The sequence below is a fragment of the Coffea arabica genome, chromosome 6e (genome assembly GCF_036785885.1).
Source record: "Coffea arabica cultivar ET-39 chromosome 6e, Coffea Arabica ET-39 HiFi, whole genome shotgun sequence".
NCBI lineage: Eukaryota > Viridiplantae > Streptophyta > Magnoliopsida > Gentianales > Rubiaceae > Coffea > Coffea arabica.
In genome coordinates this window covers 6,855,479-6,881,804 of record NC_092321.1, presented here as the reverse complement: position 1 = coordinate 6,881,804, position 26,326 = coordinate 6,855,479, and the positions used below count along the sequence as shown (strand labels likewise).

Below are 26,326 nucleotides of genomic sequence, written 5' to 3'. Positions count from 1 at the left end.
CCTCTTTTATTAGGCCTTGTGTTTAAAATTCCAGCGTATTCCAGACGCAATGACTGTTTGGGCTCAAACTTCTTGCTTGTGGATCCATAACTTTTAGTTCCGTGGTTTCCAAATTGAAGGCCCAGTAAGTAAAAGCGTACCAACCACGCGTAAGTAATGTCATAAAACGGACAGTTAAGGCAAACCGACTCCAGAACGCCACGGAACCAGCGGACGCCTTCTCTTTTAGGGCTTTTCCCGCCCAATCTCTCTCTTCTTTTTTCTCTCTCCTCGAGAATTTGCACATTTTTTGTCTGCTTCGCTCTCAATTTTCAACTATTTCCTTAGTCACTCTTATTTCTCTTTTTCTTCACATTCTTCCGAGAGATCAATTGGAGTTCACTGCTAATTGAAGAATTACAGTTCAACAATGGTGTCGCCGAAGCAGCTTTTATCGACAGTGGAAGAGTCGCTGCTTGGCCCAAACCCTCCGACGCCGGCGCAGAGAGTAGAACTCATCCATGCCATTCGCCAATCTCTTCCCTCTCTCCGCAACTTGCTTTCTTATCCTGTCAGTCCATTACTAATCACAAGAACCTCACAAGAAAACCTTTCAGTTAGCATATTCAGTTCTACTTTTTGTGAACTTTTTTTTTTAATTTTCCTTTTTCTTTGGTGCATTTTTTGACGCTTAGCCTCCAAAACCATCGGACCGAGCTCAGGTGCATTCTAAGGAAGTCAGGCTGCCAAATTCTGGATCAATTACGCTGGATGATGAAGATGTCCAGATTGTTAGTTCCTCTTTCAACAACTTAATTTCGAGCTAATTACTGCTAATATTGGTTTCTTTTTTTATGTTTCTTGCGCAAGGTCGTTTTATTAGAACTTGAAATAGACGACAGTTACAAATTGGCTGTCGTGAAGTTCTGATGTTCTGATTTAGCTTCCATGGTTCTACCCTACAATGTTCCAAGGTTTATTATTGCCCAGTGATACATGCCTAATCAGTATTACTTTTTGTACGAGACATCATATGTGGTGATTCGAAAAGGTTACGGCTTGGCACATGCTCATCTGTTGTAGGTTCTTGTTTCAACTTTACTGCATTTCTTGTTAATATTGAGTTGAGAACTGTAAGCAATCCTTTGTGAACATGTTTCCATGTATTTTAAGCTTTCTCTCTGTGAAATTAGGAGTGCAGGGGTTTTCCAACCTCAAGTCTTTCGGTCTAGACACTTTGAATGAGTAATTTCTGGAAGTTTCACACTGCTATTCTTTAGGTATTTTTGCCTTTTGTTGCTCTTTATCCTCCAATTCATACATAACGCTTATTGTTTCTCTACTGATCACTTCCCTGCAAGACCTGATTTAACTCAGTTTCCTTATCTTTTGTGTAGCTTATCTATTCCCATCTAGACAAACAATTTGGCCCCTCACTTAATCTTCTTCCAAATATTTCTGTGGTTGGGCACTTCCTGAAGATATAGTATGTTGTCAGGTTTTATATGCTTGTAAATAATATCCCCTGAGCTTTATGGAGATCTTTGTTTCTTCTGATCCTCCAAAAGTGACGCCTTTTCTCTGTCTGGGTTCCTGTTACATGTCCTCTGAAACCACCATACAGTTGGTTGTTACCAATTACCTGGCCCTATATTTGAGAGTATTAGCTCAGTGCTGATTGCGAATTTTCTGTCTTTAAGGGAAGTTGAAGGAAAAGATATCAGTTTCTTGACATCAGTAATTGCTTCTGTGACAAATGAAAAAGCACTTTGCAGATGTCATTGATGAAATTTGGCTGCTTTTGGTTGTTTTTTCGGCCAAAGGGTTACTATTTGGTTATCTAATTCTTTGGTGGATTTTCTACAGTTTGTCTTCATGCATGTCTTTGGTTATTCTTATTGGTCGACTTCTTGCAACTTAAGGATTGGTGTTATAGGTCTTGCTCTTTTTCTCCAAAAAAAAAAAAAATTAATAATAATTTTTATGTACTTGCTGCTCTATTTTTCTTGTCTTCAATGTTCTGCTTCAGCCTTTTGGTTAATATTGCCCACTTGCTGAAATTTCAGGCGCTTAAACTCAGTGATGATCACCATCTTAATGAAATTGACTGTGTTCGCTTGCTTGTTGCTGCCAATCAAGAGGTGGAACTTCTCTTATTTTGTTTCTATGATATATCTACGTATTTGATACTTTGAGTTGAGATGTTATTAAGCTGATATACTACCGCTATATATTTTAATTGACACTGGTGTACAATAACCAGGATGAAGTTTTCCTGTCCATTTTTTTTCTCTGTGACTTGAGTAAAGATGTGAGATGTTGAGTTCTCAAATTTGGCTGACGGGTGTTTTCTTTTCACTATTAGTGGAGCTTATTAGGGAGAGATCCTTTAGAAATTTTGCGCCTTGCAGCAGGACTCTGGTATACAGAGAGAAGGGATCTAATAACAGCTCTTTACACTTTACTACGGGTATTGTAAACCTTTTGCTTTACTAGATAAACAGTATTCTTACTGTTATTTGTTTTTAGATTCAAAAGTTGTAAAGCATCATTTTGCTAGTCACGTGCAGGCTGTTGTCCTTGACCAAGGGCTTGAAGCTGATCTTTTGGCTGACATCCAGAGATACTTGGAAGATCTATTTAATTCTGGAGTTAGACAGCGATTTATTTCATTAATAAAGGTAAGTATTGAAAAGCTGTCAATCTCTTTACGGACCAACAGTTTTGTAGCTCTCTCATTGCCCAGGGATTGACTAAGAAGAGAATATAATATCTATTTATGTTAACAATTGTCAAGTTGCTTAAATAATGCCAAATTATGTGGTTCTGATGACAACTTAGCTTTTCATGAGCATGATAAGTTTTAGTAACTAGTGGCCAGCGTTACTTCCTGTCTTGGTGGGATTTAAACAATTTTGTTGACTGGTTTGGTTAATCGTGTCGTATATTCTCTGGATCAACTGGATTTCTTGAGTTTATTTTATAAAAGGTTTCTTTTATCAGTATTGTAGTGTTGTCCATGTGCTTCATAGCTGCATTTTTCTTTGTCACAGGAACTCAATCGAGAAGAACCTGCGGGGTTGGGTGGGCCTAATTCAGAATGCTATGTTCTTGACTCAAGGGGTGCTCTAGTGGAACGGCGAGCTGTGGTTTGTAGAGAGAGGGTCATTCTTGGTCATTGCCTTGTTCTTTCTGTTTTGGTCGTAAGAACAGGTTGGATATGCTTGATTGTTCAGTTCTACTTTCATGGTCTTTTTTACTTTTATGTGTTATTTTGATTACTTTGGTACTCTATTTTTTTGATATTAGAAATTAACAAGGCTTCCATGGTATTCAGGTTTGGAATTTCAAGTGTTCTTGTGTGAAAATTGCCTTTCTAAGAGCCTTTTAAAGTGATGTTGCTGTGTTTCCTTGCCTTTTCTTTAGTGGTGATCGTGGGTTGCTTTCTCTGATAAAATGCTTTTAATGTTGCCACATCCACATAAAGCGCTTTTTGAACTTAATTTTAAATGGGTGTTATTTACTTGATGCCATTGCTAGCTCCCTAAGCTGCTCTCTTATTGGGTTAGTAAGCTCTGTTCTTGGGTTTTTCTTATGCCAATTGCAAGTACCTGGCCTAAACCCTTGTTATTGGCGTGCTGCGATAGCTGCTGTCTGATTATTTCCTCCATTTGTGGTTTGTCCCATCGAAATTCATATGCTGTTTACTGCTTGAAAGCCTTTAAGTTCTTAGGTCTGCTTATGTTGGCCTTCTTTTATTTACTTGATGTTTCAAGTTTGCAATGCCTTATTGCTCAACCAAGAAGTCTATGCCCATTAAGTTATTCAAAGAAATAGAACCATTCTTCCAATTATTGTACGGATAAGGATTTTAAAGACGGGATTGAGTTCACCCCCTCTTCAACTCCAAAAGGAAAAGAGTCATCAACTGATTTTTTCCTGGCCCGGGCAAGAGTAGACCAACTAATGATCTTTTTAGATCTTTAAATTCTCTACTTTTGATTGTTGAGTAGATGATGACTTTTTTTTAAGTGCTCTGGTTGTTTCTATCTCAATCTTTCATGTGTTATTTCCTTTGTATTGGAACCCTTGGAGAATGAATAGAAGAAGTAAGTTTTGCCATGGGGAAGGAGAACTTACAATAAAGGAAGCAACTTTTACCTTTGGCTCCCTTTTATTTTCTTCTTTACTGGTGTATAGTAAGAAGGCTTTAGCTGTTTGTGCCTAATTGAATTGGCTATTGGAAAGACTTTCTTTTGAGCTTCAGGCTGCATCACTAATTAAGTGACACATCATGACATCACATTGTTGCTAATGCTTTATAGCACATATCTGATTAGCTGCTATTTTTTTATTCATTCTTGCAGGTTCTAAAGATGCAAAAGACATCTTTGCTGCCTTAAAAGATAATACAGAGGACTTTAGTCAGAGCACCGATGTTTTGAAGCATCAGGTCTTGCCTTGTTATCACAAAAGCTGTACAGTTTGGTGTTCGAATACTTGTGATGTAACAACTTGTCAATTGTTAACTGCACTTTATGCTGGTCCTTTGCTTGGTTATGTACTTGCATGCCTTATCGCAGCTTATGTGAGGTCAAGTGAAGTTAATTTTGGATAGTTTATCCCACACTGAACTTTGCACACATTGGAGAAATTGCAGCCTTATCTGTAAATTGAGTTCTTTACTTTCTTGTAGGAATCTGGAACTTCTTACTTTACTAGATTTTTAGTTTTGCTTTTGAGTAATTGTGTGTAGTGGTTGAAACCCTTGATAAACTAAGATGAAGTCTTGAAGTCCACGGTTAGATTATCCTGTTCTTAAAGCATTAGAATTCAGTTTGTTAGAGTTTGCCGGCTATGGAACTTTCATTATATTGATGTGAAGGAACAAGATTGAATAACTAAAAAAGTGTGTTGCATCTGATATGGAATTTGGTGGCTTCCTTCTAGGCATCTCTGTTATGTCCTTGTGTATATTTATTTTATCTCATCATGTGCTTGGTAATTTTATCTTTCCTGTATTCTGTTTTTCATAGATTTTGCTAGAAAAAAAAAGAATTTCTATTCAGACATGTTTTGAAAACACAGAAAATGGAACAGATGATAATCGGTGAATCTGCTTCACCTATCTGTTATTGCCTACATTCAGTTTTTGAGTTGGGGATGGTGAATGCGTGTAATAAATAGCAGTAGTACTTTACTGTTTTAGTATCATTCAACTTGTAGTTAGATGAATAGAACATAAAACACATGCTTGGATAATGCACTTTTTCTTGGATTCCACTTTGCATTTGAAATTTGCGGTCATGACCAAATTCATGTTACTTCTTGCAGGTTATATATAGCCTTCTTTTCTCTCTTGTGATTGCTTTCATCTCAGATGCTTTAAGTGCAGTACCCGATAAAGAGTCTGTATTGTCTTGTGACCCTTCATTTAAGAACGATTTCCAGAAAGCTGTAAGTCACATATTGATTCTTTTGTTTAAAATGCTTTAGTAGTTTTCATCAGCACTGAACATGGTAATGTTTCATATAGGTTATGGTTACTGGAAATGATCCAATTGTTGAGGGCTTTGTCAATTGTGTAAGGCTTGCATGGGCTGTACATTTGATGTTAACACAGGATGGTTTTGATGTAAAGGATACTTCAGCTGCTCCTTCATCTAATCATGCGCAATACATTTGTGCATGCTTGGACATCGTTTTCTCCAACAATGTTTTCCAGTTTTGGCTGGATAAGATTCTTCGAACTGCTGCTTTTAAGGTTGGTTGTCTTCCCACATGCTTGTAACACAAGTTAGTCATGTTTTCTCCTGTGCTTCCCCCCAGCAGAGTTGCTGTTGATGTCAGCATCATTCTGTTTTATCGTGTGTTTTTGGAGCTACTTTTGTGTTTAAATTTATGCTTTCTTTTGTAAGCAATGATTCCTGATGTGGTTGCAAAGAATGATCTCTGGGATGCTGCTTTTTGTGATATCTGTCAGTACAAGGAGGCTAAGTTTATATGAACCCAAGAACTGATGTTGCCAATTGTAGATGGCACTTGTGATCAGCAACCATCAACACCAATTTACCAATCTTATGAGGATCTAATTCTTAGTGTTGAGTGTAGACTATGGAGCTTGGGGATGCTAGAATTTAAAGATTTATATCTAGATCACAAACCAGATAACTGAAAGAATATATAAATAAGGAGAATACTTGGTAAAGGAGTTTCAAGCCATTCACTCTTAACTGTGTACATGTACACATGGATGTGGATTTGTAGTTATGCAGATTAGACCACTACTACTAGAAAACGTTTGCGCACTAAGTTAGGGATATTTCAGATCAAATTGGCAACTGAACTTTGTAAAAATAAGGTTATGCATGAGTAATAGAAATATATGTCTGAATCTTTTAAAATGGACGTTCAGTTTATTCCTTAAGGAATTGAGGACCTTTATTATAAACAAATGTTTGAACAAAAAAAATTGAATTTTCTTGTTTTATGTAATTATAGTCTGCATTTGAATGCTTCTATTTCCTTTTCTGATGCATCTTTGAGTTGATAGAGACTTTATCTGCATGTGACTCCTAAAGGTTGTTCCTTTATGTAAGTTTTCTTTTTTCTTTTTTGCTTCTTTATTCCATTGATCTTGTTATTAGCTGTTATCATGTTACTCATTTTCATCTGACTTCCTTTCAAGGGTTTTATGTTCACTTTTGTCTGGGAGATATTTGTGTTCTTTCTTTTGGGGATAATTAAATTGCATCATGGTGGTGCAATCATTATGTGTTTTGCCTGCTCAGCTTGGTAAACTTTCTGTCAGGGTCCTCGGATATCCTTTCCTTTTGCTGACGTGCTGATGATTCAGTACATAGTTGCTTGTTTCTAACACTTGAATATTGTGTTAGTCAAAGAAAAGTGATTTATAGTACCTTTGAATCTCTGGTGAAGTATTATACTCCCATCTCATTCAGTTTGCATTGAATTTTGGTTGTTTGATGCAGAACGATGATGAGGATATGATTTATATGTACGATGCTTACCTGCATAAAATGGTTACATGCTTTCTATCTCATCCGCTTGCTAGAGACAAGGTAAGTAGATGTCACTTTGTCCTCAAGATTTAAAAAAAAAACTTGTTTAAGCCATTTGAATCGAGGATAAGAAGTTACAAAAGGCAACAAAGAGGACCAGTTTAATAGATCTAAGGCTTAAATAAGTGGATTTTGCCATGTTCTCAGGCTGCAATTTGTTTAAGATCTTTTTCTACAGGGGAAGATGTTAGGAATGACACGATGAGTTTCAAGTCATTGACTGCATCATGATATAGGGGTTACAGTACACTGCAATTATCATTCATGATGACCTAAGAATCTGTTTTTTGTTGAGTACCACTCTAGCTCTGCAAGAGAATTGGAGTTTCTTTTCAATGTTTGACAGCACAAGAAACTTTTTAAGGAAGAATCTGGGTTTGTTTTAAAATGCTTGGCTACATAAGAAATGTAAGTCTTTTAGAATATGATATACTTTGTATGGAACTATCTGTAGGTTAAAGAAACAAAAGAAAAAGCAATGAATGCCCTTGGTGCATACCGCCAGGTTGGTTCGAATGATCCTATGGTGGATGGTGGCTCACATTCTCATCATTCTTCTGAAACAACTTCTCAACCTTTTGTGTCTTTGTTGGAGTTTGTAAGTGAAATTTATCAGGTTGGTCTATTCTCACCTTTTCTCCTGAAATTTTTTGGGTACCTTCTATGTTGTTTGTTGCTTTTAGTTTACATGCTTCTGATAATTGGGCTGTGGAAATGGGATTAATGGGTGGGTAGAGTCTAGGTGTTGTATTCGGTCGGCATTTGTCATCGGTTATTGTATATGTATAGGGTGCCTAGAGTTCCAAAAGCAGGGAAGCATTTTGAACCAAAGAGTATATGTCAGATGTATATACATATTTTGAACCAAAGAGTATATGACCAAAAATGGTTTAATATCTGTACATATTTTTATTGTAACAAGTTTATCTTTGATTTTCAGATATTTGGATGGTGTTGTATGTTGTCTCTTTTGCATCTTACTTTGTCTTTTGCTGGTAACATTTCCTTTATCTGTTGAAAGTAGTCCTTCTTGGGTAAGTTTTTGGGTGCTTTCTATTCTTGCTTGTTTTGGAAAGTATGTGGTGCTTTCTATGCTTGCTTATTTTGGAAAAACAAGAAACTCATTGCATGATTAGTTGCCCAATCTCCAAAGATTTTATTGACCAATTCCTTGCTGAGCCAAGCAAGATCTTGCCCTCACTGATCCTCTTTTACAGGGTCAGTGGTCTTTTTTTTTTTGAACTGATCAGTGACTGCCTTTTATGAGCAAGGTTGTTATCGATAAAGTCTAAAAGCTGCATTTCCCCTTCTTGTGAATTATACTAAATGAAAGTGGAATATATTTTGTTGAAGCCTATGTTAAGCTGGAATAACATCTTTGTTTGTATGATGCCCAATATTATATTTAACCTATTTCTTGTTCTTCCTTTTTTTAGAAGGAGCCTGAGCTATTGATTGGGAATGATGTCTTATGGACATTTGTGAATTTTGCTGGAGAAGATCATACTAATTTTCAAACGCTAGTAGCATTTTTAAACATGCTGAGCACTTTGGTATGGTTTGTGTTATGTTCAATATGATAAAGAATCTTTAATACCCTAATTTTGATGGTAATTTATGCTGACCCAGGCCTCTAGTCCAGAGGGTGCTTCAAAAGTATTCGAGTTACTTCAAGGAAAAACATTTCGCTCTATTGGGTGGAGCACTTTATTTGATTGCTTGTCAATATATGAGGAAAAATTTAAGCAGTCCCTTCAAAGTCCAGGAGCCTTGTTGCCAGAGTTCCAGGAAGGAGATGCAAAAGCTCTTGTTGCATATTTGAATGTTCTACAGAAGGTGATATTCATTGAACCTGTTTTTCTTTTTACCCTACAAATACACGTGGACACATTGGTGTTGTATATATTTTGTATTTTTGAGTTATTATCTTGTATAGGCAGTTGATGTCTTGTGCATTTTTTGGCAATTCTCACCATGACAATATTTCCAGTTGTTGTGTTGGTCATTTTGAGATATTTTTCCCTCTAAAGGCCACATTCCTTGGTCATTTTGAGATGTTTTTCTTTTTACCCTACAAATACACGTGGGCACATTGGCGTTGTATATATTTTGTATTTTTGAGTTATTATCTTGTACAGGCAGTTGATGTCTTGTGCATTTTTTGGCAATTCTCACCATGACAATATTTCCAGTTGTCGTGTTGGTCATTTTTGAGATATTTTGAAAGCATGCAGCTTTTTTGTAAATTTTTCATTTAATGTTGACGATTATCTGTTTTGACATTCTTTTCAACTGTCTTTCCTTGGATTTGGCTATAATTGCTTTTTAACATGTCTTGTTGCTGTGCTTCTTAAGAAATGTGAAGCTGAATGATTTGTAACTTCATTTCACTATTTTAAAGGTTGTTGAAAATGGGAATCCAATTGAAAGGAAGAACTGGTTTCCAGATATCGAGCCTTTATTCAAGCTTCTTGGTTATGAAAACGTCCCTCCTTATCTCAAGGTTGTGAATTTCAGTTTGTTTCCTGTCCTTACTGCTACTTCTCTTATTATGTCTCCCTGTTTACTGATTTGGTCCAATGTTGCGATCAAGTTTTTTTGGTAACTGTCTTGTTGTTTTATCATTTGTAGGGTGCATTGCGTAATACCATAGCTACTTTTGTCAAAGTCTCTCCTGCTCTAAGAGATGCAATTTGGGCTTATTTAGAGCAATATGATCTACCTGTAGTTATTGGTCCTCAGGTCAGAAACAATGTACAGCCAATGCCTGCACAGGTTGGTTTTTGAGTTGTTTTAATTATAGTATTCTTGATTAGAAGTTTACTGAGTGCTAGTTAGGATCTTATTTGTTTATTCTGCTCTTTCGATGCTAGTTTAACCAGATATCTTTGTTTGCTAATAATGTTAGTTTCATTTGTCAAAATCTACTTTGGGTTTATGTGTCTGTTTGTTCTTAAGATTGGAACCAAGCTTTCTAGAAGTACCTTTTCTTGGTCTTACTATATAGTGCGGACACTCTCAAATGGCAATCTTGTGGTGTCAAGCACTGTCTTTTGACTAAACGTTGCAGTGCCAGGGCGTGTGTCAAAAATTGTAAAACTCATGTGACACTTAAGGGAGGTGTAGTATGAAGTTACAAACAAAATTTTCTTAGCAATTTTCTTATAGATGAACAGCAGGCGCAAGGATTTACTCCCTTGAAAGTAGTGAATTGTAAAGGATTACATTGCATCAAGGAATAGACAAAAAGAAATTGTTCTAGTTTGTGACTTGAAAGTAGTGTCTCGCTTGTGTGCTCTTACATGCGTGCGCACACATTTGTGTTTTTGTTTGCTGAGCTTTTTATATGTTCATTAAATTCTTTTGATTCCAACATAATCTTTTATCATAATTTCTTGGCAAAAAAATCTCGGCTGCCATTAAACTATTGTCCGCATCAACTTTTGACTATCCAACAAGCTTTCGTCACAAATTAGCCACTAAACTAACTAATCAGCCGCCCGTGGCCGTTTCGTCGATTATTGCTCTTAATTTATTAAATAATCAAATCGTGTTTGACAAAAAATAACCATGGTGGGCAAATATACCATTGCATTTTGACACGTGTTCTGATTATTTTGTAGAGTTAGAGCAATAATTGACAAAATGGCCACGGACGAGCTGATTAGTTAGTTTCGTGGCTAATTTGTGATGAAAAATTGTTTGATGGTCAAAAGTTGACGCGAGCAATAGTTCAATGGCCATTGAGGTTTTTTGCCCTAATTTCTTTTTGCTGCTTGGTATATGCTCATCTTTTCAGCATTTTTGAGCTGTTCAGCTGCTTCACATTGCAGATATATGATATGCGGTATGAGTTAAATGAGATAGAAGCAAGAAGAGAGCAATATCCATCTACTATATCATTTGTTAACCTACTAAATACTCTTATTGCTGATGAAACGGATGTGAGCGATCGAGGGCGTAGGTATGGTGCAATGAGGATATGGTGCTTCTCTTGTTTTCCTTCTTAGAAAAGCTACTTCTCCTTACTTATGCGTCTTTTTGCAGATTTATTGGCATTTTCAGATTCATATGTGATCATGTGTTTGGACCATTTCCCCAGAGAGCCTATTCAGATCCTTGTGAGAAATGGCAGCTGGTTGTTGCTTGTCTTCAGCACTTCCGGATGTATGCCATCTTCCTTTACATTGGTTACCTCCAGTTAACATTATTTAGTTCTGCTGCTGTATTCTATTGCATTAGGTCCTTCTTTCCCCAATAGAGCTGTCTATATTGTTTGTTACTTACGTGCGAAATTCTTGTACCCGCTTCCTTTGTGCAACCATGGAGAAATGTTTTCTTGATCTTTGACTATGTGTCTGCAGGATACTTGCCATGTATGATATCAAGGATGAGGATATTGATAGTGTTAACCCATCTCAACAATCATCCGTGCTGCAATCTACTCCACTTGAGATGCAGCTTCCTGTGATGGAGTTGATGAAAGTATTGCTTCTTCTTCTTCTTCTTCTCCTGTACTTTTTTTGCCCTTTGGGATGTGTATCTTCACAACAACACCAATTTCCTTTTCACTTTTGCTTAGCATTTGCTGGCTCCTACACGCTACATGCATGGGGGAGTTTCTTGATCAGCAAGTATAGTTGAACTTGCATCCTTCATAATTATGATGATGATTAAACAAAGTAAATGTGTCTATCATCAGAAACATGCTTCTCAACTGCCAAATTTGTTGCTTATCATTTTCCTACCTTTCAGATCTTGCTAATGCTATTGTTGTGTTGAGATCTGGTTCTTTAGCTGCTGTTGACATTCCTCTTCGTTGTAGAAGCTTGGATATTTGTGCTTGAACACTAGACCCAGCCACAATTTGGTCTCCTCCTATGAATATGCAGTAGTCTCTTGCAGATCCTCTACTATTTTTGGGATGCTTATCTTTATAAGTCTTGCTATTAGATTACTGTGCTTATTTATTGCAATTCAATCTTTTTAGGAATAGAATATAAGTATCTGGATGAGAGGAAAGTTTGCATTTTAATGAAGGATGGGTGAGGAGTAGAATATATCTTGGGAACCAAAGTGCTCTTGGTTGAATTTTCTTACAGGCTTCCACATAATGAAGGATGAGTGAGGAAAGTTCGCATTTTAATTGCATGTCTAGTGTGTGTGTGTATGTTTTTTTTTTTCCAATGACTTTTTTAAACTGCAGTTGATATGATGGTTTACCTTCAGGTTTGAATTATTTCTTTACACCTTGACATGTAATCTGTTATCCATTATGTGAATGTGGTATCACTTAGGCGCGTCTATGACTTTTATGATCTTTCTGCCACATTTGATAACACATTTGTCTTGAACTCCTTGGTGAACAGACTTTTTGTTTTGTATATCTCTTTTTCATATTTTCCTTTGGTTACAGAAATTGGTGCCTTTGCTATTGATATTGCTGGTTTTGGTAGTTTATATATCTATATGTCAGATGTCTGTTAAAGTAAAATCATTGCTATAAGTGGCATTTTTAGCTCTCAGTGATTGTTGGAGATGTTTTGGTACTGGAATTAACCAATTAACGTTGGTAAGTTTTGTTGTTGTTGTTGCTGTTTTTTCATGTCTATGAACTCTCTTGGCTTGTCTTGTTCCTTCACCGACGGTAATAACAAGCTTATGTTCACCAGTCCCCTTGGTGGCCTATTAAACCTATCTTAATTTGGTATTTGGCAGCATAAGTCATCCAATTTGCTTCATCTGATTCCTTTTATATTGACTAGTGTTGACAACAGAGATACGTTCAATGATGTGGTATGCACATTTCATGTTGTTATCTTAGATATAAATTTTTGATAAACTTCATTCGTACTTATGTCAGTTCGTTGTTTCTTGCAGTTATATACATGTGTACTATTGACTCTCCTTTTTGCTAGTTGGTGCTTTATCTTTTTGAGGCTGCTGCTAGCTAGATATCCTCAAGTTGAACAGGCATTTCCTTAAAGTTATTATGCAGTTTGTTGAGTGATATAATTCCTGATATTATTCTTGCAGGATTTTATGAGTGGAAAAACTGTGTTCCGAAATGTGATGGCCATTATTTTGCCTGGTGTCGATTCTATAATTACAGACCGCACAAATCAAATTTATGGGCAACTCCTTGAAAAAGCCGTCCTCCTATCATTAGAAGTTATTCTTCTTGTTTTGGACAAAGATGTAACTGTATCTGATTTCTGGCGCCCACTATATCAGGTAAGAAACTCAACTTTTCTGCTGTTTATGCAAGTTGCTTTTTTCCTGAGGTTTTCATTGTTTTGAGAACTGATGTGAGCATCCTGTTCGGCTCAATGTTATGACTTATTATGACCTTTACTTCATGAAATTATGTTCCTTTTTGGGGTAGGAAGATGTATCGGTGGTGGAGTCTGAGTTTGAAGTAGTTGCTTAGCTTCAAACATTCTGGATATTTCTGTGGCGATTTTTCTTTTGTTGTCCAGTCCCCATAGTTTGACTGCATTTGGACTTAGATTTTCCGAGTAAAGAGAGAAAAAAAATGTACTCTCAAATAAGGAAAAGTTTGGAGGAGAGCTCCTTTCCAAGTTCCTAATCTGTTGTAAAGATACATCTGAAAGTTATCAGAAGCTGTAGCCCTGTGGGGTAGGGGAAGCACCCCACTGCTGTTAATTGATGTTGGAAAATCCTTATTCTTCTGTTCATTCAAGTTTCAGAGGATGTAAATAGAATGGTATTAGCATAGTACTCCTTCCAGTCTGAGTTTGAAGGTATTTTATTATATTCTAATCATTCTCACAAATTTACTTGTGATTTAATATGTATCCCCAAAATGAATTAATATAGCCCTGTCCACATATCTCAATTTTCACAACATAGAGTATCCGACACTTCTACGCATATCCGTATTTGACATCGGTATCCAAGTTTGGGTAACATACCAAACAAGGAGAACTTATTCTTTGAGTGAATTTGATGTTAATGTGCTAAAGTATGTGAGTTTTGGCTGAAAATTTAGAATGGCTCTTCCTCCTTAGGAAACTAAGTATTTTGTTGAACTCATTTTCTGGTCAACCTGATTATTCGATTTTCTTCTATACATGATATCATATGCTGTGAACACTTCTTCATCTTGTCCTGTCCATAGATTCTGTCCTTATTTATGCTTTGTATCTTACGACTACACTGGTTTCATATCTCCAACCAGATAAATAGAATCTTTTATTGCATATTTTGACTGTGCTGCTTTGTTCTGCAGCCTTTGGATGTTGTACTCTCTCAGGATCATAATCAGATAGTGGCTCTCATAGAGTATGTCAGATATGATTTTCAGCCAAGAATTCAGCAATGTTCTATTAAAATTATGAGTATTCTAAGGTACTTGTATTGATTTTTTTTAAGAAATCTTGCTCGTGTTATGGTGTATCGTTTTAGTGAAATGGTATTCAACCAATAGTGACAAGACTTTGGTTTTCTTATGGCAGTTCTCGAATGGTTGGTCTAGTTCAATTGCTTTTAAAATCCAATGCTGCAGGTCCTTTGATTGAGGACTATGCTGCCTGCTTGGAGTTACGATCTGAGTCTCAGATTGTTGAGGACAGCAGTGAAGATCCTGGCGTTCTCATATTGCAAGTAAGTCCCTGGTTTGCTCTTCTCTTGCGTGCAGTGCTTCTTCTTGGAGCTGTTTCATGTTTGATACTCCCTCTGTCCCAGTTTTAGGGACGTTTATTGGGAGTGCAACTTTTTATGTACAGTGATATCATTATTGACAGCCAAGCCTTTACTTCCAAATTTACCCCGTTACAAGTACAATAGTCAGCTGAAATTTGTGTTTTTCATGGAGTAATGATTTCGTGGTTCCTATCTCAACCAAATGCATCCCTTCATATGTTAAAGACACGCCATCATTGGCCTTATAAAGTGGGAGTTGTCTCACACACTTCTCTAGCTTCTCCAAATAAACAATAAATTGTGGGTCCTACTAAATTTCTTTGGACTTATTAACACATGCACTATGAGGTGACAATTTTCTGGATCAAAGGCTGACCCCACCTTTTGTGCCTCTTTTCCATTAAATAGAAACTCTGTACATTCTATTCTAGGTAAGAATATATCTACCTATCTAATATATTAATTACAGATATGCTAATGTACAGCTAATATACATGGTAGAGCAGATCCCATAATTTCAGCCATAATCTTTGCAATTATGATAGAACAGATCCCATAATCAGCTGCCCTTGATTATTGCCATTAGTAGACCATAACCTCTGCCCTTGATATGAGGGTAAAGACGGAACGTTAGACGGAAAATGCTGTAGCATGACTCTAATTTTGGGACAATAAAAAAGGTGAAACATGACATTAACAATGGGACGGAAAGAGTATTTACTTTGCAGAATATTACTTTGCATGGGTCATCAAATTGGTGAATGTTGTACTTCGATATATTCTCCTATTTCATCCAGCCATCTTCAAGCTTAAGATTAGACCATTGATAAAAGTAGTAGTGTTTTATGTAAAAGTGGTATAGCTCCCATGCTTATGGGTCGTTTTTCTGCGTTTTTGTAAACTAGATAGAATATTAGAAATTGTCAGAAGCTGGGATAGTGGAGTGAGGTAAAAGACCTCTGATGTTGTGTTGAGATCAAAAGTAAGCCAAGTGATTTGGACACAGATTTTTTTGAGTGCTTGTCCTTTTTCATGATTAAGAGGGTCATGATATGGATGAGCCAGCTAGCCTGATTGGGCTCTTTCAGGGGATGTGGTTATTTGTAGCTTTTTATTGAATAGGCTCATGACATTTCATTCTTCAAAATGCAGCTGCTTATAGATAATATTGGCAGGCCGGCCCCAAATATTGCTCATCTACTTCTCAAGTTTGATCTTGATAGCCCGGTCGAGAGGACGGTGCTTCAGCCAAAATTTCACTACAGGTCGTGCTTAATTCCATACTTCATTTTCTTCTACGTTTTCATTCATTTCCTTTCCGGGTTTTAACACGTGCTTTTAGTTTGAATGCTTCCAGTTGCTTGAAGGTCATTCTTGATGTTTTGGAAAAGCTGTCAAAACCTGAGGTGAATGCATTGCTTCACGAATTTGGCTTTCAGGTTAGCTGTCCTTTGCTGATACCTACTTTAAGTCTTCCTATTACTGAAATTAGATGTTTTTGATACGTTTTTTGATTGCTTATATTTTGCTGTTCGTGTAGCTCCTTTATGAGTTATGTGTGGATCCACTCGCTGGTGGTCCTACAATGTATCTGTTGAGTACCAAGAAGTATCAGTTCTTTCTGAAGGTACATTCTGTCACAACATCATAAATTTTGAAGTTGGATATTGGCTACTGTTATTCAGCTTAATCTCCAATGTTGGTTTTTTTTTGTGGTCTTTACTTAATATGATTTTTGTCCCAACAGCACCTAGATACATTTGCTGTTGCTCCACTTCCCAAGAGGAATAACAATCAGGCTCTTCGGATCAGCTCTCTTCATCAGGTTTACTACGACCGAAGTTATTGTTCACCAATCCAGAATATCCCCTAGTGTTTTCTTCTTCCTGTTCTTCTTTTTCCCCTAATTTGCTGCAATACTAGGGTATTTAACTTGGAACAGTTGCTATCTAGGCTAGTTGTCATAGTCTTGCATAGCTAGAATTTTCCGGATGACTTCTGAAGAATTTTGTGCACCATAATCTTGTTATTCCTTCTTTCTCCTTCTTTATGTTGTTATATTTTAGCCAAAAAGCACCATTTATTGGGCATCAAAGGGTTTCACCATTTAAAGAAAGTGGGTACTAAGTCTTATTAATGAGAATACATGTATGTTAAGATTATTTTTCAGCTTCTGTTTAATGAAGAAATGGCTTTTCTCCCCTATGGCGGATGTGTCTTGTAGAGTTAAACCCCATCCTATTACTGAGACTTGATCTTTGCATCCTTGCGCAACTTTTAGCTTTAGCAAGATGTGTTAGTGGAAAACCCCAAAGTGGCTGGCAACGGTGTTAACCATCTTCCGAAAATGCTTTAGCTGATTTACATGTTTAAATGTTGAAGTTTCTGGCTGAGTTTTGGCTTACCATCTAGCAAATTAGGGAAACTGTTGTCTATTAGATATACTAACAAATCTGCAGAAGTGCTCCCTGGTTACTTGTGCCCTCTTTGTACTTCTTTGTGTATGTTTTGACACTTTTCTGACAAAACCTAGCTTTCTGGTGGAATGTTTGTTTTTTTGGGGTCATTTTTATTTCATACATTAACACCTAACCATATTTCGGCAGAGAGCATGGTTGTTGAAGCTTTTAGCTGTTGAATTACATGGTGCTGATATGGCTAGTTCTCATCATAGAGATTCATGTCAATGTATTCTTGCTGAGCTATTTGGCTTGGAAATTCCTGAGAGTGGCATTGATAAGAATACACTACAACCAATGATTTTGAACAGCAGTGATATTGCTGGAATTAGAATGATGGGCAAGAACAAGGTAATGTTGGCTGCCATTTTAAATTGCCACCAGATGCATTCAAGCTCATTGTTATTGTTTCATGTTGAATTTATATGCCTTCTTTGTGCTTTGATAAACAACAGTGCAGTTTCTTCAACGTTCAAATATTGGTATGCCTACAAGAATAAATTGCATAGAGGATACTTTTGTGGTTATTCCATCCTGATGCTACTCCCATAAATATTACTGGCCAAAGGACTTGCTGTAGACCATATGCAATTATTAACTGTCATTGAACAGATAAACAGAGAAGAATCAACTCAAATAAGATTTCAGCTTCTGTTGTTTGTTAGTAGTCTATCTATTTATGGGATTGGTACTTCAGCTGCATATGGAAGAAGAAGCATGGGAGAAAGTTGGAGAGCTAGTTTAGAAAGAAGAAAGCACTTGACCTTGCAAGGGCTGGTCACAAGTCTTCTGAAGTCAATCTCTCAGAGTCACATCATTTTACTTTTGAACTTTATAGCGTATCTATAAGTTCAAGAATTTCAGAGGACAGTTTTCTGTTATTGGTTGGATAAGTATCTTTATTGAACAGTAACTAATTTGACTTCTATGCCAAACTTTCACTTAATCTTACTGAACTTTTCAATGTTCAAGTTCAATTCTAGATATGGTAATTAGTGTATTAAACTCTTGTTTCTGTTGCCTCCTTTTTTTTGAATTATGTATGCATTAATGTTTGATTTTATCTCAGCAAACTAGTCGTACAGCATTAACTGAGACTCTGTAACTGTTTGATTCTTTGAAATGCAAAATCTAGATTGACATTCCTTTTTTCCTTTTGCCTTCTCGGGTCTAAAGGTGGTTGTGCTCTTGCAATTTTGCTGATAGTATAATTCTTCTGTTTTGGCAAATAGGTTTTAGGATTGCTTGAAGTTGTGCAGTTCAAATCCCCAGACAATGTGAAGTCTTCACAGGCCATCTCTAATATGAAATATGGTTTTATGGTAAGAGAAACTGTAAGATGTAAGATGGTAATGGGACAATGTTTAATTTCATTATAGTCTTTTATTTGGTGCTTTGTATCTGATAGTGCTTTGATGTATAAAGTGATCTTTTTTTTCCTCTATTTTTTAAAAATTTTCTGTGTTTTATATCTGATAGGCTGAGGAGATCCTTAGCAATCCATCAGCTGTTGGAAAGGGTGGTATTTATTACTACTCAGAGCGGGGTGATCGCTTGATTGATCTTACTTCATTTCGTGACAAACTTTGGCAGGTGTTATTTTTATGTCTGCTACTAATATAAACATCAGAACAGTTATGTGGTAAGGTCTGACTGTTTTCATTATTTTTCCTTGGCAGAAATGTAATATATTTAATCCCCAGCTAAGCTCCTTTGGTAGTGAAGCTGAGCTAAATGAATTGAGGGATGTAATTCAGCAGTTGCTGAGATGGGGATGGAAATATAACAAGAATCTTGAAGAACAAGCTGCTCAGCTTCACATGCTAACAGGCTGGTCTCAGATTGTTGAGGTGAGATGTTTTATTTCCTCTCTCTCTCTCTCACACACACACACACATGCGCACCCAGATTTTTTTACAAGTGAATTGTACTTTTCATTGATCATCTTTTCAATATTATTAATAGTTTATCCTACAGTACTTTCTTATTCTCTGGCCTTGTCTTTATTGTTGCCGATTAGGTCTCTGCATCCAGAAGGATTTCATCGCTTCAGAATAGATCTGAAGTACTATTTCAGTAGGTTACTGAGAACCTTCAGTTTTTTTTTTTTTTCCTTGACTGGTTTCTTTTATAGTCTGCTCTACTTCTCAGGTTGCTAGACGCTTCCCTCAGTGCTTCTGCTTCTCCTGACTGTTCACTGAAGATGGCGCTTATGTTGTCGCAGGTCTTATAATGGAAGTCGTTTGGGATTATAACTTCATTTAATTTTTCCTTCATGGCGTTGATTTTTTGTTTTCCAAAATTTGTTGAAGGTTGGTCTTACATGCATGGCAAAATTACGTGATGAACGTTTCTTATGGCCTGGTGGTATGAATGCCGATACAGTCGCTTTTCTTGATATGATCATGACAAAACAGTTGTCTAATGGAGCATGCCAATCTATTTTATTCAAGCTTATCATGGCAATTCTTAGACATGAAACATCGGAAACATTGAGGAGACGGTAGGAGTTCTGTCAGGCAATGAGTGATTGCTTAGACTTTTACCTGCATATTGATAGTGTGGAAATTTAAACCCTCATCCTTATTCTTGTTGCTTATGCAGCCAATACGCATTGCTCCTCAGCTACTTCCAGTACTGTCAACATATGCTTGATCCTGATATTCCTGCCACAGTTCTGCAGTTCTTATCAGCTAATGAGCAAGACAATGATCTGGATCTAGAAAAGGTTTCATAATCTCATAGCTGGAGGTTTTTGTTTTTTGTACTGTATTTGGTCATAGAGGTTACATTGCAAAATTTTTTCCCAACAGTATGACAAAGAGCAGGCTGAATTGGCACGATTGAATTTTGCTATTTTACGGAAGGAAGCTCAACCAATCCTCGATTTGGTGGGTGCATGACAGAGCTTGCTTTTGCTCTGTCATACTTATTCTTTTCTGTCTATAATGGTCAAATTCTTTTCTGTCTATAATGGTCAAATTCTAAGTGCTGGTCCCATCCAGTGAGATTGTGCTTGTAATAGCATCATTGTTATTGTCTTACTGTTGTTTATTTTTTTCTTCATCTCATGTTACGCTTTGTTTTAATATCCTTCAAATAGGTAATAAAAGATGCAACTCAAGGTGGTGAATCTGGAAAGACCATGTCGCTTTATGTTCTGGATGCATTGATCTCCATTGATCATGACAAGTTTTTCCTAAGCCAACTACAAAGTAGAGGCTTTTTAAGGTCTTGCTTAATGAGCATCAGTAATGTGTCATATCAGGTATGGGGAATGAACAAGAAGTTGTAATTACAAAACTAGATTAAATTGTATGCTTTTTCTCATTCTATGTTCTTGAGATTCTATCATTATAAACGGCCATTCTTATCTCATTTCATCTTTACTTTTTTCCCCATTTTTCAGTAACAAGGCTGAGAATTTTGTTTTTGGTCACAATAAATTGTTGCAGTGTTTAAATTGTGGATTATTGCTTGTTGAGTATTTTCTATGAGATCATGACTTACGTTCTGAGGTGGGATAGTCTATCTCAAGCTTCTAAATTTATCTAGAAGGTTATATAAAAAGTATTTCTTTTGTTAGATTGATCTGTTAAATTGCCGGTGTACCATTACTGTTAATTTGTAGCTGAAGAAAACAATTTACATGACTTGGTTTGGGTTTGTTTTTTAGAACCAATTCTTCATGGTGCTGACAAAGTTGGGGGAGGCTTGTCTGGGCCTATTTTTAACCCCCACAGTTGACTCTCTTCAATTTTTTGTTGGATGATTTTTATGTGATGTTTCTTCATCTTTGAATGCTAGTCATATATTGTCTGCATCAATAATTAATTCGTCCTTGGACGTTTTGACACTAAATTGGTGTGAATTACCACATCTGGAAACTTAAGCTATGTGGGAGACTGTACCATATACCTTCCTATAGAGAAATAAACAACCAAAAGTAGGCCTGAGTTAATTGAATTGCTCACTATCCCGCACAACTATTACAAATTTCTGAATATAGCTTAACAAGAAATAAACTTGATTGTGGTGTTTGGAGATTTTAAGTAGTTTTTTAATTGCTTCCTTTGATAGATTAGATGTGCATTCCTAGCACTCGCATTCCCTTTGTTGATTCTGTGCTTTATCCCTTTAACTGGATTGAGTTGGTGATTTAATTGTCCTTGATAATTTGTCTGTGTTGGTACTTTTTGGTATGCGTGCGATATTCGACTCATCTCAATGTAGAACATGATGTGTGCATCGAATTTTCCTGGACTTTTCCTGATGACTTTTTGTTTACCCTTGTTGAAATGTCTTACCAGGATAGCCGGCTTTCTTTGGAGTCAATGCAACGGATTTACGCACTTGAAGGAGAGCTGGCACTTCTGTTGAGAATTAGCCATAAGTATGGAAAATCAGGCGCCCAGGTTCTATTCTCAATGGGTGCTGTGGAGCATCTTTCTTCTTGTAGGATATTTAACATGCAAGTTAAGGTACCATGCTTCAAGTCATTTGCTGGCTATTTTTGCTTGCTGCCTCCTGAATTTGATTGGTGTAAAATGGATGCTGACTTTTTTCAGGGGGGTCTCCGGCGTGTTGATACTAAATTTGGAAGGGACTTTTCTGTGGATGTTGATAAACAACGAATGGTTATTGCTCCAATACTAAGATTAGTATTTTCCTTGACCTCATTGGTTGATACATCTGATTTTTTTGAGGTTAGACTCGTTCATTTACCTATAATATTGGTGTTTTACATATTATCCTTTGTTTGCTGTAGACAAATTTAGGAAACTCAAACAATGCCAATTAGATGCATAATTATTGTGATTATTCTGTATATGAGTGCTTGTCATATTTTACTTCCTGGCTCTCCTGATGTTTATGACATGGCAGTTTTACATGCCTTTCGCAACTGATTTTAGAAATTCTTTGAATGTATTTGTTTGTCATGATCAGGACATAATTATTGCAATCTGGCTGGACATAGTTAAAAACATGAATAAATAATAGATACAAAATACAAAAATACAAATTGAAAATTAGTAAAAATTTGAAAAATGTGGGGTTCGTTGGCATTTTGAGCATTAGTGGAAAGCTGACAATATATGTCTGCAACTTAGAAATTTTTTGTTTAAAAAAAAATAGAAGAGATAGAAGTTACCTCTTAGTGGGATAGGGCTAGTTATTAAGAAATGGCTTTTGCCATGATGTCTTTGTGGTGAAAGAAATAATGTTACACCAAATGAGCCCTTACTACTTTATTCTATTAACTTTTTGTTGCTTTTGTATCCTAGGAACTGTGCATTGTACAGAAATCTCTATTCGTTCCATATTATCATTTCTTGAGTATGTTGTAATTGTGGTTTCTTATATGGCAGGTGAAGAATAAAGTCGTGCGTGAAGTTATAGAATTTGTTAAAGGGAATCCATTGCTGTTTGATCAAATTCTTCAGGAAAACATTTCAGATGTTGATGAACTGACTATGGAACAAATGAATCTTGTTGTTGGGATGCTGAGCAAGGTATTAACTATTGGACATGAATTTAACTTTTCGTGCAATGTCAGAAGGTCTTTCTGTGGCAATATTGCTTACATCATCCTAACTTCCAATGGGCTGTGAAACTATAAGCACACCTTCTCCTTTTTTGTGTAGCACTGGAATTATCATGGATTTTGACCTAAGCATTCTGTCATCCATGTTCTACATTATCTGGCATGCATGTCTTGGTAATTTTGTACTCTTTGAGAAATGCAGAAGCTTGAAAAGGAAATCTATTTAATGTCTTGTAGGTTTGGTCATATGAAGAGAGTGGTGAATATGGTTTCATTCAAGGGCTCTTTGGGATGATGTGTGTTCTTTACTCACATAATCCAGAATATTTTTCTTCGACGGAGTCCACACGTTTTTTGGAGGTAATGAGTTGTCTTTGTTATGGATTTTCTGCTGCTAAAATACAAATCATGGGATTTCTACTGACTTGCATGTGGATGCAGAGTAAGAGGAAGGCAGAATTGAACAGATCTCGCCTTTGCTTTAGCTTGAGCTCGTATCTCTATTTTATGGTGAAACAGAAGTCCTTGAGACTACAGGTATATGTAGGGCAAGTATACTCTCTGTCATTAGTCTGTTGTTTGCATATGAGAATTACAGGAAGGGACGAATAAATACTTGATGGGCCCAATGTTCTTTTTGCCAGGTGTCAGATGGTCCCACAGAGTATCGTGCATCTGCCACACGACAGCAACCTACATTGACTTTGCTTGGTCATTTCCTCAACTCTTTGACTACTGCACTTGAACGAGCGGCTGAAGAGAATTGCTTACTACTTAACAAGGTTGACTTCATGATTTTCAGAATAAGTAAATAAAAGGAAAAATAAAAGATAAAAGATAAAAAGAGAGTGTTGCCATGCTTATATACATATGTTGAATTATGTAATGAAAATTCTTTTGCTAGATCCGAGACATCAATGAACTATCAAGACAGGAGGTTGATGAAATAATTACCATGTGTTCTCGTCAAGATTGTATTTCTTCAAGTGAGAATATTCAGAGAAGGTACTTGTTGCTTCTCTCTCCTCCCCCAAAACAACCCCCCCCAAAAAAAAGGGAAGAAGTTTTAAGCTGCTGTATGTTTTTCCTTTTTTGAGATTCATCAGCAATTTTATTATCATCAGCTTGCTTATGCATATTAGCTTGGTGATCCTTTAATACGTAAAGGTTTATTGTGGAGTACATATTTCGAGAACCTTTTCTGAGGCTTCATTTGCTCAGGTTTAAAATGTTGAAAAGATTATTTAAATAGTACTAGTGCATGGGAGGTTTAGCAAAAACCTTCAGGAGTTGTATAGGGACGCCTTTATAGATAGCAGGGTCAAGTTTCTGTTGAACTTTGAGATAATCTTCTAATGCTTGCAACCTTTCGGGAAATGCTGCTTTGCCTTCCTTCCTTGATTATAAGCTCCTTTTATAATGAATGTAGCTTCTGAAAAATGCATTGCCTGGACTGAAGCAGTTAAGCACTTCTCTGTCCTTTCTCTATAGGTTGTGTTTTTAATGTTTTTATTATACTCATCGCCTGTTTTCCACATGTACTTAATTAAAATTTTTTTCTCTGCTCTGGCTGTAGCCATTAGCTTGCTGATATGAACAGCTTCCTCTTGAGATGGTGCCTGCACTTATGCATGCATGTGCATGTCTGCTGGGGGAGGGCTTGAGGTGGTGGGGTGTGAAGAGAGAGAGAGAGTACTTTATAAATGCATAACTGCTGAAAAACTCCTATACTACTGGACTCCAAAAAAAAGATGGCCCCATAGTAGACACTAACTTATCTATAACCACTACTGAGTGGCTTTGATACTGAAAATTGTTAATGATTAAGGCAATTAAATTTCCACTTGCAACCAATTAAAAATGCAAATGCCTAGTTAGCAACTGCTTTGACTCACTCCCAGAAAGAAAGTTGTTGGTTCCTATCTGCTTTAGTTGGTACAAATAATCGACCTTCTTTATGGCAATGATTCATTGACAAAAATGTTTACAGTTTGTGTCTTGATAATATTTAGGTACTTCTGTATCTTTAGGATATTGAGTATACTTGTTTGGATCTTGTGGGGTGGTCCTTTATACTTGCGTTAGGTGTTTCAATCATATGTTCTTATAATTGTTGATATTGGTCGGCCTTTCCTTCTTTCTTCAGGAGGTATATTGCCATGGTGGAGATGTGTCAATCTGTCGCAGACAGGAATCGACTTGTTACCCTATTACTTCTGCTTGCAGAAAATGTGATGAACATAATCCTTGTCCATTTTCAAGATGGGTATGCCAACCTTCTTCCTTATTTTTCCTCATAGGTATGTTGTTACCTTTCTTGATGACTTTCTTAGCAGCTCATTTGTCTATGATTTCAGCCAAGTGATGAAAGCATTTACAAATGAAAGAAAAGGGAACTTTGATGAGGACATCAGTTTTCTTTGCCAGAAGTTAGTTCCAATTTTAGAAAGGCTTGAATCGCTAACTGAGGTATTCTTCTGATTCTTGATTGTACTTTCTACTGCCTTCATCACCAACTTCATCTCTTTCATTTCTGTTCTTTTTTCAGATTTCTTGGTTGGATGTGGTCTTGTCTTGCGTCTTTGTGCTGAAGTTGATTTTTTTTTTCTTTTCTTTTTAAAATTTTTTCCTGTTAAATATTCTGCTGCTTTGGTTGGGGAAGTGGGGGCAGGAAGCTTTCATATGGGAGTGGTTCTTCGGTAGTTTTGCTGTCTTGGAGCATATTTTCAGCCTTTTCCTAATAAATGTTTTATCCCTTTGTTTATGTTGTTCGCATGAACTTCTATTTATCAGTAGCAGAAACTTAAAATGGAAGCTATGTTGAAATTTTTATTGATTCCTAGTGATGAGATAATGCAGCAAATTATCTTCTGATGAGGCAATTGCTAATCATCACTTTTTCTTTTTTGGCCCTTTATAGTGGTGTAGTCGTGCTGCCCATTTAGTTCTTTGCATTGTTTGGTTGACCTATTTTATTCTCTCAGGTTAGCATATGTGATATCCCCATATTCCCTTATTGGGCAGATATTGGTCGTGTTCTGTGTTCCTTCAATCAAATTGCTAGTACAGTGCTTTGCGCGAGTGTCTCTTGTTTATGGTTCCTAGTCATCAATTTTACAAATGCTTGCATCTTATGTTTGTTTTCCGTATGAATATGCCTTGTGGATTCTTGAATTCCCTAATATTCAAAACAATTTTTGTTTATTGTTATTTCATTGTTACTTCTTGGTTCACAGGATAAAACGGGCCACAACCTCAAGGTATTTTGTAGATTAGCGAGTTCCCTCAAGGAAATATCTATTCAGAAGCTGGCAATGTGAGTATTGTTATTTTACCATGCCAGTATACCTTTTTCTGTATAATTTGGAGAATGTACAAGCCATTCACCATTTTGTCTTGGGGATCCTTATTTATTGTTCTCCTGTATATCGTACTTGTGCATAAATGAATGTATCATAGAATTCACTTTGATAGTTCTTGAGATCGGTTTGCTGGTTGCCTGAAGATTATCAATGGAGAGTTTGGAGTTGAATTTCTGTTTTCTTAATGTTTACAAAGGACATTAAAAAAAAGTTTTTCTTTTGGGTGGGGGTGTT

At 36.5% G+C, this 26,326-nt stretch overlaps 1 protein-coding gene across 4 annotated transcripts; it reads left to right on the top strand.

Moving 5' to 3' along the window:
* Positions 1–192: 192 nt before the first annotated feature.
* Positions 193–26,262, top strand: LOC113695828 (nuclear pore complex protein NUP205). Of its 4 annotated transcripts, XM_072054824.1 has the most exons (46): positions 193–550; positions 675–1,058; positions 1,181–1,259; positions 2,046–2,120; positions 2,345–2,449; positions 2,550–2,660; positions 3,033–3,192; positions 4,347–4,432; positions 5,314–5,436; positions 5,516–5,743; positions 6,972–7,061; positions 7,516–7,677; positions 8,498–8,614; positions 8,691–8,897; positions 9,463–9,564; positions 9,693–9,836; positions 10,895–11,025; positions 11,109–11,228; positions 11,426–11,546; positions 13,098–13,295; positions 14,314–14,432; positions 14,540–14,687; positions 15,879–15,991; positions 16,084–16,165; positions 16,267–16,353; positions 16,474–16,551; positions 17,333–17,536; positions 18,418–18,507; positions 18,665–18,778; positions 18,865–19,035; positions 19,206–19,261; positions 19,337–19,409; positions 19,498–19,688; positions 19,790–19,913; positions 19,999–20,076; positions 20,289–20,453; positions 21,496–21,666; positions 21,754–21,891; positions 22,555–22,698; positions 22,968–23,090; positions 23,172–23,267; positions 23,375–23,512; positions 23,635–23,735; positions 24,877–24,996; positions 25,088–25,199; positions 25,967–26,262. In XM_072054824.1, exons 10-46 carry the CDS (start codon positions 5,519–5,521, stop codon positions 26,048–26,050), a joined length of 4,737 nt encoding a protein of 1,578 aa, XP_071910925.1. In that variant the 5' UTR covers positions 193–550; positions 675–1,058; positions 1,181–1,259; positions 2,046–2,120; positions 2,345–2,449; positions 2,550–2,660; positions 3,033–3,192; positions 4,347–4,432; positions 5,314–5,436; positions 5,516–5,518; the 3' UTR covers positions 26,051–26,262. The 4 variants fall into 4 exon arrangements, with proteins under 4 accessions (XP_071910925.1, XP_027070793.2, XP_027070794.2 ...); XM_027214992.2 differs by lacking the exon at positions 1,181–1,259 and having other exon boundaries at positions 675–770; XM_027214993.2 differs by lacking the exon at positions 193–550 and having other exon boundaries at positions 996–1,058; positions 1,173–1,259.
* The last annotated feature ends 64 nt before the right edge of the window (positions 26,263–26,326 follow it).

Bases quoted from the DNA above. Each gene is read 5' to 3' on its own strand.
- LOC113695828 (XM_027214992.2), top strand. From the start codon at position 410: ATGGTGTCGCCGAAGCAGCTTTTATCGACAGTGGAAGAGTCGCTGCTT. The intron at 14,688-15,878 runs GTAAGTCCCTGG...TTCAAAATGCAG, and splicing joins CTGGCGTTCTCATATTGCAA to CTGCTTATAGATAATATTGG. The intron at 25,200-25,966 runs GTATTCTTCTGA...CTTGGTTCACAG, and splicing joins GGCTTGAATCGCTAACTGAG to GATAAAACGGGCCACAACCT.